The 12,912-nt window shown below is 41.5% G+C and overlaps 1 protein-coding gene across 1 annotated transcript in view; it reads right to left on the bottom strand.

The window, feature by feature from the left end:
• The window catches only part of baz (par-3 family cell polarity regulator), a 423,470-nt gene that overhangs the window by 74,119 nt on the left and 336,439 nt on the right, over nucleotides 1–12,912 (bottom strand). The window contains exons 22-24 of the mRNA XM_080283282.1: nucleotides 10,924–11,092; nucleotides 9,682–9,877; nucleotides 9,237–9,410 (exon numbers count right to left, since the gene is read on the bottom strand). Of these exons, the coding sequence (XP_080139408.1) occupies nucleotides 9,237–9,410; nucleotides 9,682–9,877; nucleotides 10,924–11,092 (539 nt within the window). The remainder of the gene's footprint in view (nucleotides 1–9,236; nucleotides 9,411–9,681; nucleotides 9,878–10,923; nucleotides 11,093–12,912) is intronic.

Here is a 12,912-nt window from a genome sequence, read left to right as displayed (position 1 = left end):
ACACCTTAATCCCGTAAGGGATGGCCACAAACGAATCGCCTCCATGTCGCCCTGTTCCCCACTATTTCACTGCCCTCCCCCCACCTCACACTCCTCCTTATACCTCTCTACTCCATCCCTGCATCTCATCCTCAGCCTCCCCTCCCTCTTCCTCCCTCCACCTCACTCACATACACTCTCCTCATCAGTCTCTCGCTTTCCATCCTCTCCACACAGCCAAACCACCTCAATGCATTTCTCCAAATGCTTTCTATCAAATCCATATCCACACCACAATACTCCTTCACTTCCTCATTTGTCAGTCTGTCTCTCCATGTAACTCCACATCCTCTTCTCAAATAGCTCGTTTCCACTGTTCTTACTCCTCACTTGTGTCCTTCCAACAAGGTCCAAGCTTCCCTTCCATATGTTAGAGCTGGTATCACAATACTATCATGCAGCAACTGTTTTCCTTCCATGCTCACTTCCCTATTTCTTATCACTGCTTTCAAAGAACCAGCAACCTTTCTTCCTTGTTGTACCCTTTCAAGCACTTCATCTTCAAAACTTCCATCCTTACTCATCACACTACCCAAGTACTTAAAATCACTCACATTTTCCATTTCCTCATCCTCCGACCTCACTGTACATTCAGTGACTTCATTTCTCTCAAAGATCACAACATTGCTCTTCCCTACATTCACCTTTAGAGTCCGTTTCTTACACACTCTCCTGAACTCATTCACCGAGCTCTGCAGCTCCCTTTCGTCGTCACTTAACAATACAGTAGAACCTCAATTTATTGGACTAATTGGGGCCCTAGCCAGTCTGAAAAAAGCGAATTTCCAATAAAAGCGACGGCTGGACTTCCCCTTACTAACCCACAATTTTTCCGACATGTCTGACATTAGCCCAGATCGAACCAACGGTTTTTCACTGTGACATCATCAACTGTTTTCGTTACCATTGCAGTACTGTACAGTAATGTATTATACATCCACTACAATAATTAAATGGTATTATATGTATAATAATACAGTACTGCATACTGATAAACATGTCTTTTACCTTATTGTAGTGTACATAGCTAAGGTGGTCCATTAGTGGAGTCTGTACAGTCGAGATGATTGTACTGGAGAGGTAGGTGATTCACTTATTAAACTTAAAGGCACTTATACTAAACCAGTATACCACTTTTCTAATTTTTTATCACTTGGAAAATACTGTACTTTGTTGTTACAACTTAATTTTAAACACCTCAGATACTGCACTGTACACTTTATACACCTTACTATTTATGATCTTACAAACTAAAGATGTTCACTTTGCCTATATAGATCATCATCATCATCATAACTGTCATCATCATCATCATTACCATCACCTTCACCACCATAATCACACCCTCATCATCATCATTACCATCACCTTCACCACCGTAATCACATCATTATTATCATCATAAGCAGCAGCAGCAGCAGTAGGGCAGGAGAAGCCATTTCGTAATTCGTAGGGGGTAAAATTGAGAGATGGTAAGAGTGCCTAGGAGTTTACCTACCACAGGGGCACTGTGAGTCTGACTGAGCTGAGGCTCAGGTTGAGAGCACAGGCCAGTGTTGCCAACCCCCAAAGAGCTCTCTGCCCTACAAGGACACTAATATTACCCTACATTTCCCTTCATTACCCTGTGGCTTAGGATGAAAACATTACTAGCTGGTACTGTTTTATTTATATGCCGGTATATAACAACACTGTGGTAGGTGGGGGCGCTCACCATCCACTCACTCGATGTAGTGCTGCTCTCGGGTGTCTGCCCTTTCCTCTCTTCCATCCTTCTTTCCTTCCATCCTCTTCTGTCTTTCTTTCCCTCATTCTTTCCTTGTCCTTCAGCCTACGGGTGACTTTACATTCCCTCTTCTGTCTTTCTTTCCTTCATTCTTTCCTTTTCCTTCTGCCTGTGGGCGACTCTGCAATAAGTGACAAGCCAAATGGTTTCCTGTACACCAGGAAACCATTTACTATGCTGGGTGGTAACCATACAGCATATATTTTGGCACCTGGTGGTTTAGTGGGTAATTATTGCCCTCCAGTTGGATTGAGCCAGTGAAGGTTTAACCCAAGGGGTAGTTGGGGCTGATTGCTCATGTAATGCCACTCAGGGATGAGTGAGGCGGGTCACTCTCATCTTAAATGTCGAGACCAACTGCCTAGCCCCAGGCTCCTACGCTCCTCATGGGGCAATGTAGGATTGGATGATGGATGGATGGATGGATATAGCAACACCAAAAAAATTTTATTTCTCTTGTTTAGTGCAAGACTAGGGCCTGAACAGCTGATGCCCTGTCAGCTGCCAGATTCATGAGATGCATTTTCTGTTATGATGGATGACTTATTACTTATTGTTAAAGCAGTTTTTCATTTGACATAGTAGACTCTAGAGAATAATAGAGAATTTTCAAAAGGCAGTGGTTAGGATTATTCTAACCTAATTGAACCACTACAAATAATCATTAAATTCTAGTGGTTTAAGCTAAATTGTAGTAGTATTAACCTCATCTATCCTAACCTAACCTATTTCTAACCTAAATGAACAACCAAACATAACTGCTAAATTCTAACTGCTACAATCTTAACCATTCCCTTTTTAAATGAGTATTTCTTCTTTTTTTTTTTTGCATATTCCCTTTCTGTATACAGTAATATATCATTTATCTTTTGCAGCAATATAAGTACCACTCACACAAAAAATCTGTACAGTAATTACCTAACATTTTGCAAACATTTTGTAAAATCACCCTACTGCCCCACAGACCAGGAAATGAGGCTGAATTACCCTACGGTTGGTAACACTGAGCCAAGTCGCGATGCTGCCAGCCCACCACTAACCAATGCATGACCACACAAACCGTGCGGACAATACTCTGATACAGACTACTTTCTTATACTTCCTCCGGTCCAGACTGAAGTCGCATTTTTTTAAATTTACAGTATTCCGAAATATCAGACATTAGTCCGGTTGGCTCCTGGCCTCTGATAAAAGCAAATTCCTGTGTAGTGAACTCTGATATATCGAGGTTTAACTGTACAGTATCATCTGCAAGCAACAGTATAGGAAGTTTCTGTATGCTGCCCTCTCTCATTGGGGCTGCTCCAACATCCACTGCACTACCTTGTATCTTTTTAATAACCCCATCCATATACAGACAGAACAACCATGGAGGCACGACACATCCCTATTTCAATCCTACATTCATATAGAAAAATTCACTAAGTTTACTATCCACAAGAACTGCAGCCTTAGCCCCCCTCATATATACTCTTCACAGCATTCAACAACTTCCCATCTACTCCATATATTCTTAATATTTTCCATATTTCTTGTCTATCCACTCTGTCATATGTTTTCTCCAAATCCATGAAGGCCACATACAACTTCCTCCCCCTCTCTAGAAACTTTTCCACTAAAGACCAAGGAATGAATATCTGATCTACACAACCTCTTCCCTTCCCAAAACCTTCCTGTTCTTCTCCAACTAATTCCTCTGTTATGTCCCTAACTCTCTCAATAAGTATCCTACCATGTACTTTTCCATTATACTAAGAAGACAGATGCCCTGATGATTACCACACACTCCTTTTTCCTCTTTCCCTTTGTACAGGGGAATAAATATACCTGACTTTCAATCCTCTGGGACTCTAACTTTCTCCCAGACCAATCTGCACATCTTCCATATCCATTCTACTGCTATCTCTTCCCCATCAGCATTTCACTACACATTTCATCAATTCCTGGGGTTTTCCCCATTTTGACTTTCTTCACTGCTTCCACAACTTCCATCCTACTGATCTCTTCCTCCTTTCTCATTTCCCTCTTTCTCCCAGCCATTTCCCAGCCACTTATACTCACATTATTTCATTCTCTTTGTTTAACGGTTCCTTAAAGTTTTCTTTCCATCTGTTCACTTTTTCTTCCTTCTCCACTATCAATCTACCATTTTTATCTTTCACTCCCTTCCTAACTTCCTCATCACCCTGTCTAACTCTTCACCTCCTTCCAAAACATTTTCTTATATTCCCTCCACTTTACACTAAAATTCCTTCCAAATTCCTCATCTACTCTCTTCTTACTCTCTCATAGCTCTCTCTTCTGTCTCTCAACTTCCTCCATGCCTCTGCTTCCCATCCACTCATTATATGCTTGTCTTACCTCTTCATTCCACCATGCAGTTCCTTGCACCCCCTTTTGTTTTCTCTTCACCCCACACAGCACCTCACATGCTGCACAGGTCTTCTGTGAATATCTTGCACACACCTTCCACCTCCCTCACCTGCTCTAAATTGTACTTACTCAATCACTCCTCCACTTCTCTCTTATATTCTGCCTTTTTTCCATCCTCTTGCAACCTTTCTACCCTCCTTGTATGGACTACTTCCTCCTGTCAATCCCTCCTTCTTTTCCTCCATTGCACCTGAACCCTTTCACAAACCTCTGTATGCTCTTGCATCCATTACATACCTTCTCATTCTCTCATCCACACACACATAATCAATTATGGTCTTCCGTTCACTCAGTTCACCACCCACCCTTCTCAAAACCTGTTGCCTAAACCTCTCAAACTTTTCCATGTATACTTCCACATTTGCCCAGAACTCTTCTTTCACTCTGCTTGCATGATCTTGCATTGGCGCATACACACACACATACACACAATCACCCGCATTTGTATTCCCACTTTCAATCTCACCCACACAATCCTGGAACCAAATGATCCATTCTCTCTCATATTCTTCTTCCATCTCTTGCACACAATATTGCATCTACCCACTTTTGCCCTCTCATTCTCACCTACTCCTGCACATAAACCCCATCCACACTCCCACTCTCTCACCTCTACATTACTCTCAGTTAATCCTCATATGTCCACTTCAACACCCCTTTATTGACCCGTGGATTGCACAATTACCTTTTTTCATCCCACCCCGTGGTGTGCAAAAAAATGATTTTTTTTTTTTTTTAGTTTCTGTTTATTATAAACTTGAAGATAAACATCCAGGGCATCATCTGATGGGGAAAAAAAAAAAAAAAAAAAAAAAAAAAAAAAAACCCTCTCACTCTCCGTCTTCGCGTAGTGCCATGTGTAAGTTTGTGTAGGGCTGGAGTAGTTTCCGATGATGCACGGCTGCACAGCCCGAGCTGTGGCTCACAACATGATGCTTCCCAGCCTGGGCTGTGGCTTGCAATCCATGGGTAAAAAAAAAAAAAAAATGTAATTATAATAATAATGGTTATGGTCTCTATCCCATAAGGGATGGCCATGAACAAATTGTCTCCATGTTGCCCTGTCCTACACCATTTCACTGCCCTACTCCCAGCTCACACCTTCCTCTCTCATGTACCGGTACCTCTCCACCTCATGCCTCCATCTCATCTTTGGCCTTCCCCTTCCTCTACCCCCCTCCACCTAACTCACATACACTCTCCTCACTGACTCACTCTCCATCCTCTTCACTTGGCCAAACCACCTCAAACCACAAACATTAAAAATAAATTCACACTAAGACTCAATGCTCTAAGGTCATTTGCCCATACAACATTCAGATTTTTTTTTTTTTTTTTGTGAGGAAGAAAGAACCAAAGACAACGATCCCGCAAAACTGTTCCTTCCAAAAGAAAAACAAAATACAAGAGAGAGCCAAATTCAAGATCAACAAAGAAACCACCACCACGGTACATAAACAATATATACATTCAGTGACATATTATGCAAGCCCTGCTTCGGCCTCTAATCCCACTAAACGACATCACAACACCCAACGGACCATACTGAACAAGGCCCTAAAAATAATCACAGGCTGCACAGCTACTACACCTACAGACCACCTACACCAAAAGAGGCACACAAATTCTTGCTGCTGTCTCTACAATCCCACACCATCCACTACATTACATGGCAGCACATCTACACACACCAAGGAACATCAAAACAACACCCAGTACAAGATACCATACACAAATACTATCATCTCTCTCCCCTCGCCCGCCTCAAACCAGCTTCCAAATGCATTTCCATACTCAAATCACTCGCTGCTCCATTCAGTCACTCAAAGACAACACACACCTGCATGGACGGCCTTCTGATATCCACCGTTTTCAATCCTACCTCCCTTGTGAGGACAGGGTCCACCTGGCCAAGCTGTGATGTGAGCATCATCCAGCCCTCGAGTTATCAGAAGAGGCTGATGCCTGTCCGGGATGCAACATAGCTTCCCATACTATTAGCCAGTGGATTGCGAGCAACAGCTCAGGCTGGATAACATCACGTTGTAAGCCACAGCTCAGGCTGTGCTGGCCGTGCATCACCGTTAACTACTGCACCCCTAGCAAGCTTACGCATGGCTCTATGCAAAGGCGGAGAGAGAGAGATTTTTTCTTTTCACCAGATGATGCCCTCGAAGTTTATCTTCAAGTTTATAATAACAATTTTTTTTTTTTTTTTTTTTTTTTCCCATTACTCCCACGCAAACTTAGGCATGGCTCTACGCAAAGACGGAGAGAGAGAGAGAGAGAGATTTCTTCTTTTCACCAGATGATGCCCTGGATGTTTTTTTTCAAGTTTATAATAAACAAAAACTAAAAAAATGAACTTTTTTTTCTTCGTTTTCTGTGCACCACAGGGTGGGATGAAAAAAAAAAAAGGGTAATTGCACAATCCATGGATTAAGCACATTATGGAAGACTGCACTGCACACAAACACCTGCATCAACAACACAACATATACACTCCTTGAGAGCTCTGTGGAAATGCCCTGTCTCTGCCATCCTTAGGGCCTTAGGGTTGTTCAGCCACACAGCCTAGGGAACTCCTAGCACAACTACTGCCACCACCTCAGTGCATTTCTCCTAATGCTTTTTATCACATCCAGACCACGTTCTTTCAAGTCCTTATTTGTCTGTCTGTCTCTCTGTGTAACTCCACATCCTCCTCTCAAATTATTCATTTCCACTGCTCTCACTCTCAACTTGTGCCCGTCCAACAAGGTCCAAGCTTCACTTCCATACATTAGGATTGGTATCACAATACTGTCATGCAGCGACTTCTTTACTTCCATGCTTACTTCCCTGTTCCTTATCACTGCTTTCAAAGAACCAGCAACTTCTCTTCCTTGTTGTACCCTTTCAAACACTCCACCCTCTAAACTTACATCCTTACTCATCGTACTACCCAAGTACTTACATGCACTCACATTCTCAATTTCCTCCTCATACAGCCTCAATGTACATTCAGTGGCTTCATTTCTCTCGAAGACCATAACTTTACTCTTTCCTACATTCACCTTTAGATTCCGTTTCTTACACACTCTCCTGAACTCATTCACCAAGCCATGCAGCTTCCCTTCATCTTCACTTAACAATACAATAACATCCGCAAACAAAAGCACAGGGAGTTTGCAAACACTGCCCTCTCTCGCTGGGGTCGTTCCAACATCTACTGTCCTACCTTGTATCTCTTTTATAAACCCATCCATATACAGACTGAACAACCATAAGGACATAACACATCCCTGTTTCAATCAAACACTCAAATAGAAAAATTCATTCAGTTCACTATCCACAAGCACTGCAGCCTTAGCACCCTCATGCATATTCTTCACAACATTCAACAGCTTCCCAATTACTCCATCCGTCCATCCATCATCCAATCCTACACTGCCCCAAGAGGAGCGTAGGAGCCTGGGGCTAGGCAGTTGGTCCCGACATTTGAGATGAGAGTGACCAGCCTCACCCTGAGTGGCATTACATGAGCAATCAACCCCAACCACCCCTTGGATAAAAACCTTCACTGGCTCAATCCGATTGGAGTGCAATAATTACCCACTAAACCACCAGGTGCCAAAATTTGGTTATATGGTTACCACCCAGCATAGTAAATGGTTTCCTGGTGCACAGGAAACCATTTGGCTTGTCACTCAGTGTAGAGTCACCCACAGGCTGAAGGAAGTGGAAAGAATGAAGGAAAGAAAGACAGAAGAGGGAGTGTAAAGTCACCTGTAGGCAGAGGGACAAGGAAAGACAGAAGAGAATGGAAGGAAAGAAGGATAATATATTCTTAATACTTTCCACATTCCTTGTCTATCCACTGTCATATGCTTGCTCCAAATCCATGAAGGCTACATACAAATTCTTTACCTTCTCTAGGAACTTTTCCACTAAAGACCTAAGAATGAATATCTGATCTACACAACCTCTTCCCTTCCTAAAACTTCCATGTTCTTTTCCAACTAATTCCTCTGTTATTTTCCTAACTGTCAGTAAGTATCCTACCATATACTTTTCCTATTACATTATGACAAATGCCCCTGTGATTACCACATACTTCTTTTTCCATTTTTCCTTTGTATTGGGGAATAATTATACCTGACTTCCAATCCTTCCCGACTCTACCTCCTCCCCAGGCCAATCTGCACATCTTCCAAATCCATTCTACTACTAACTCTCCCCCATGTTTCAGCATACTGTATCACCACACACTCCATCAATTTCTGGGGGTTTCCCCATTTTGACTTTCTTCATTATTTCCATTTCTTACATTCTACTGATTTCTTCCTCTCTTCTCACCTCCCTCCTCCTCCCAGCCATTCCCCAGCCACTTATACTCACATTTCTTTCATTCTCTATTTTCAACAATTCCTTAAAGTGTTCTCTCCATATGCACACTTCTTCCCCCTTCTCCACTTCCAATCTATCATTTTTATCTTTCACTCCCCAACTAACTTCTTTATCACCCTGTCTAACTTTCTTTACCTCTTTCTAGAACATTTTCTAACATTCCCTATACCTTACAATCAAATTCCTTCCAAATTCCTCATCCACTCTCTTACTACTCTTTTCACCTCTCTCTTCCTTTCTATATATACCTCTCTTTGTATACCAACAAATTCAGTAGTAAATGAACTCAAAACACAGAACCAAAAAGGTTCTAACAAAACTGCAAATCACAAAACCCAGTCATGAATTTAAATCATGGAATAGTAAACTAACCAGTCAAAATATGCCATGATAACTCAAATTCCTTCCATAAAATAATAAGACACATTGACACTACGAAACGGGAAAATGATGCATTTCCACTTTTTGTGTGGGAGTCACTGTTAACATCAAAATGTAGAATTTACCAAAGTATTTATTGAGGGGGAAAAAAAAATAAAAAAAATCCAACACAAGCCCTGACTTTAACCAAACTTTGTGTCTACTATACCTGTCTTATGGCTGACTCATAGCGCTCCTCAGAGTCATCAGTGGGGTAGGTTCGATTGCGCTGAGCATGGCGACGCTGATGCTCTGCTCGCAACTGGTGCATCCGCTCAGAACGTGAAGGTTCACCTGCTTCATCTGGTACTACACCTCTTGACCCACCACTCTGCTGCTGCTGCTGTTGCTGTGACCATCAAACATAGAAGTCAGTGTTCTGATCTTACTTTCCTCTAATTCAATGAAATAGAACAATGGCAGAAAGTGACACTCTTTCTCCAATACCTCATTACACTGCGACTACAGGCATCCTCCCAAAAATCACGAGCAGACACAGCTCTCACCTCTCACACATGTACACACAAATGAATTCCCTTATATGCAGAGAACATACGTAGGGTACAATATACTGTATTGCTTAACACTGCCAACATTAAATACCAATTACGCACCTGTGAGCGTGCAGCAGTGCTCTCTATTAGGCGACGGTACTGCTCCTGCATGTGGTCATGTTCCTCTTGTTGTAACCGCCGGGCTGCTGCTAACCGCTCAACCTCTGCTGCATCCATTTCACCCCCTGCTCCACCACTCCCAGCTCGACACTCAGCCTCTTTATTGTTTTCTCCACTTTTCCGGTGCTTGCCAAACCTAAAAAGAATCTGAACTACAATATTTGCAAATCCTATATTGTCAAATGAAAAGTAGTAGAATGTACTGAAAAATGAAAAACAACTATGGCTTGAGCGCTGGATAATGCATAAGGGTTTTACAGAATCAATTCTCTATTAGTGTGTCACAAATGGAGTACTAGATCTAATAAATGGGCTTCCTAGCCTTTGTTTACTAATGTACTATACAAACAGTACCCCCCCAACCCACACTCCACACACTTTCTCATACAACCAAATATACTTATTATTTAATTTTCACTTTTTTATAATGTTTTTCATCATTCTCTTCATCTGATTACTCAAATGGTAACATGTTCACCAATATTAATCATCTGTTCCTTATCTCCACGACATCTCATGCACAAGCTGCAGGTAACACATTATACACGATCATCATTCATCATTTCCCAGCTAAGGATGGGGTGAGGTATAACCTAGAAACAAAGGATATAAATATATAAAATCATCATCAATTGCAAGCTCAGTGATATGAGACAAATAAATCATTCACACATCACTGAACCCCTAGAATCTTAAGTTTTTTCTTTTTATTGATCCTCTTTTCACATATCTGTCACCGGACAGAGCCAATCCACCAAATGTCAAGTTTAAAAAGTAATGCCAGACCCTTGTTATGTGTCCAACCACACAAACTTCATCCAAACAACTCAATGCCCAATCAATTCCCTTGCCTCATCAACTTCTAAATTTTCCCATTCAATCATTTACCACATCTATCCACCTTCCTGGCCTCCCAAACATCCTTCCATCTTCAAATTGACTTATAAATGCCATTTTCCCCACCCAGTCTATGTCCATTCTCTCCATATACCCACACCATCTACACAATCACCCTACCTACATCCATTCTCTCCAAATGTTCATACCATCTAAGTATACACTCTTCTCTCCTATCATCAACAGACCTCCTGGCTGAAAATCTTTCATGAAATATATTTCTTATCATATCCATTTCAAGCACTACATACAGTATACACACTCTTCAATAGTATAGTTTCTTACCTGAACATGGAACCCAAGCCCTTGAAGATACTAGGTTTTTTTCTTCCAGGCTTGGCGGGAGGGCCACGTGCTGTTCTGTTATCCTGGGCAGCAGCTGAATTAACTGATGATTGTCGACTGTTACCTCGACCAAATCCAGATCCACTAGATTCAGACTCCTCTTCGGCTACTGTTGAGGCAGAGTATTGAGTTAAGTACTTAAGCAAACTGAATTTTTAAAGGAATTTCATTAGTACACTGTGCTGATGTACTGCACCATCATCATCATCAATGCCTTCAGCCTCCTCTGAATCCCCAACAAAAGAAAAGATGCAATCAACTTCATGCTATACTGTCCTTACATATTACTTTCACGCTTTCAGTTACTCCTCTTCTTTCTTCTCTCTCATTTACATACTGTTCCACTTGTTTCCCCCCTCCACCACATACATCCCCTCCACTTTTTAAAATCCTAAACCTGTAACTATTGGGGGAGGTGGTGGGTCAATCGGTAGAGAGGTGGCCTGAAGTCCTACCAGACCCAGGTTCAAATCCTGGCTGGGGCAAGGAACAGTTTAAGGATTTGAATTTTATTAAAATCAGACTTTACTGATCTACCAGAAGACCTGCCGACATGTAAAAATATCCCCGCTTTTACCAATACACCACTCCTGTATGAGACAGCCCTAGCATGTATGCAATATGGACGATGGGTGTTAGCGCTGATGTGGTGACATGTAAAGGTGTATGGTATGTAGGAGGACTACTGGGCCTTGGTAGCAGACTGTGAAGCTTATGCCCAGAGTCAGATACACACACACACAGGTCGCCGACAGAGACGGACTTCTTCCTGGATTGTGGAGAAATAATAGCTGAATCAGCAACAAAAAGGAGACCAGCCTATTTGTGATTATGTAAATGAGTGCGTGAGTGATGGTCCCGTCAGACAGTAGTTAAGGAAAACCATGGTTTCGGTCATAAAAAGAACAAGACATAGTGGAAGTAGAAAGTCTCCATATGGTTGAATCATGGCAGAAAAGGATGGTGCTTTGTGTGCGACTGGCGAGAGAGGATTTGAGGGCTTCACTGAAGAGGATGTGGGAAATGGAAGTCTAAAGTTGAACCAAACAAGACTAGGAGAAGTAGAGAAAACAGCAGAGAGGAATGTCCAGGAGATAAAAAAGGTATGGACAGCAATTAGACAGTTAAAGGAACAGGCCATAGAGCAGGAAAACGAGATCACAATTCTACGGAATAAACAGGGAAAAGTCTGTACATACAGTGACGAACAAGAAAGAGAAGTTACGGAATTAAAAGTAAGCAATAAATCTGCCTCTAATGAAATAAAACAGCTTAAGAGGGAGAATAAGAGGTTGGAAGAAGAAAGGGACAGGATGAAATGCAAACTAGACGAGTACGAATCCAAATCAAGAATACAGGATGAGCACATTAAAGAAATCAAGGAGCAACATAAAGGGTGGAAGAAAATTCAGGAAGAAAGAAATGTAAATTTGAAAGAGATTATAGAAAAACAAAGCAAGGTAAAGGTAGAGAGGGAAGTGGTTTGGGTACTGAGAAGTAAAGAATCTTTAGTTAGGGATGTACCAATAAGAAAAAATGTGCAATAATTTCAGGAGTTAAAGAAAAACGTATGACAATAAGATCAGAAAGAGAAAGAGAAGAGCTGAATAAGGTTAAAGAAATAATATAAGTAATCATGGAGGAAAACAACGAAGCTCAAGAAGAGACTGAAGAGGTGTTTAGCTTAGGAAAGTACGAGGAAGGATGGGCAAGGCCATTGTAGGTAAAGTTTAAGTCCCAGGCAACAGTAAACGAAATTATCAGTAGAACATGGAAATTATCAGACAAGGAAGGGTTAAAAAATGTTTGGAAAAGGAGAGATGCAAATGAGGAAGAAAGAGCTAAAGGAGCTAGTAAAGCAAGCAAGGGTAAAACACAAACAGAGAACGGGGGAAGAGAAGACAGTGTTTTATTTTTTATTTATTTTTA

The sequence above is a fragment of the Coenobita brevimanus genome, chromosome 97 (genome assembly GCF_032717465.1).
Source record: "Coenobita brevimanus isolate Jiangsu-jjx chromosome 97, ASM3271746v2, whole genome shotgun sequence".
Taxonomy (NCBI): Eukaryota; Metazoa; Arthropoda; class Malacostraca; order Decapoda; family Coenobitidae; genus Coenobita; species Coenobita brevimanus.
Note: the sequence above shows the minus strand (reverse complement) of the source record. Positions and strands in the feature narration are given on the sequence as shown.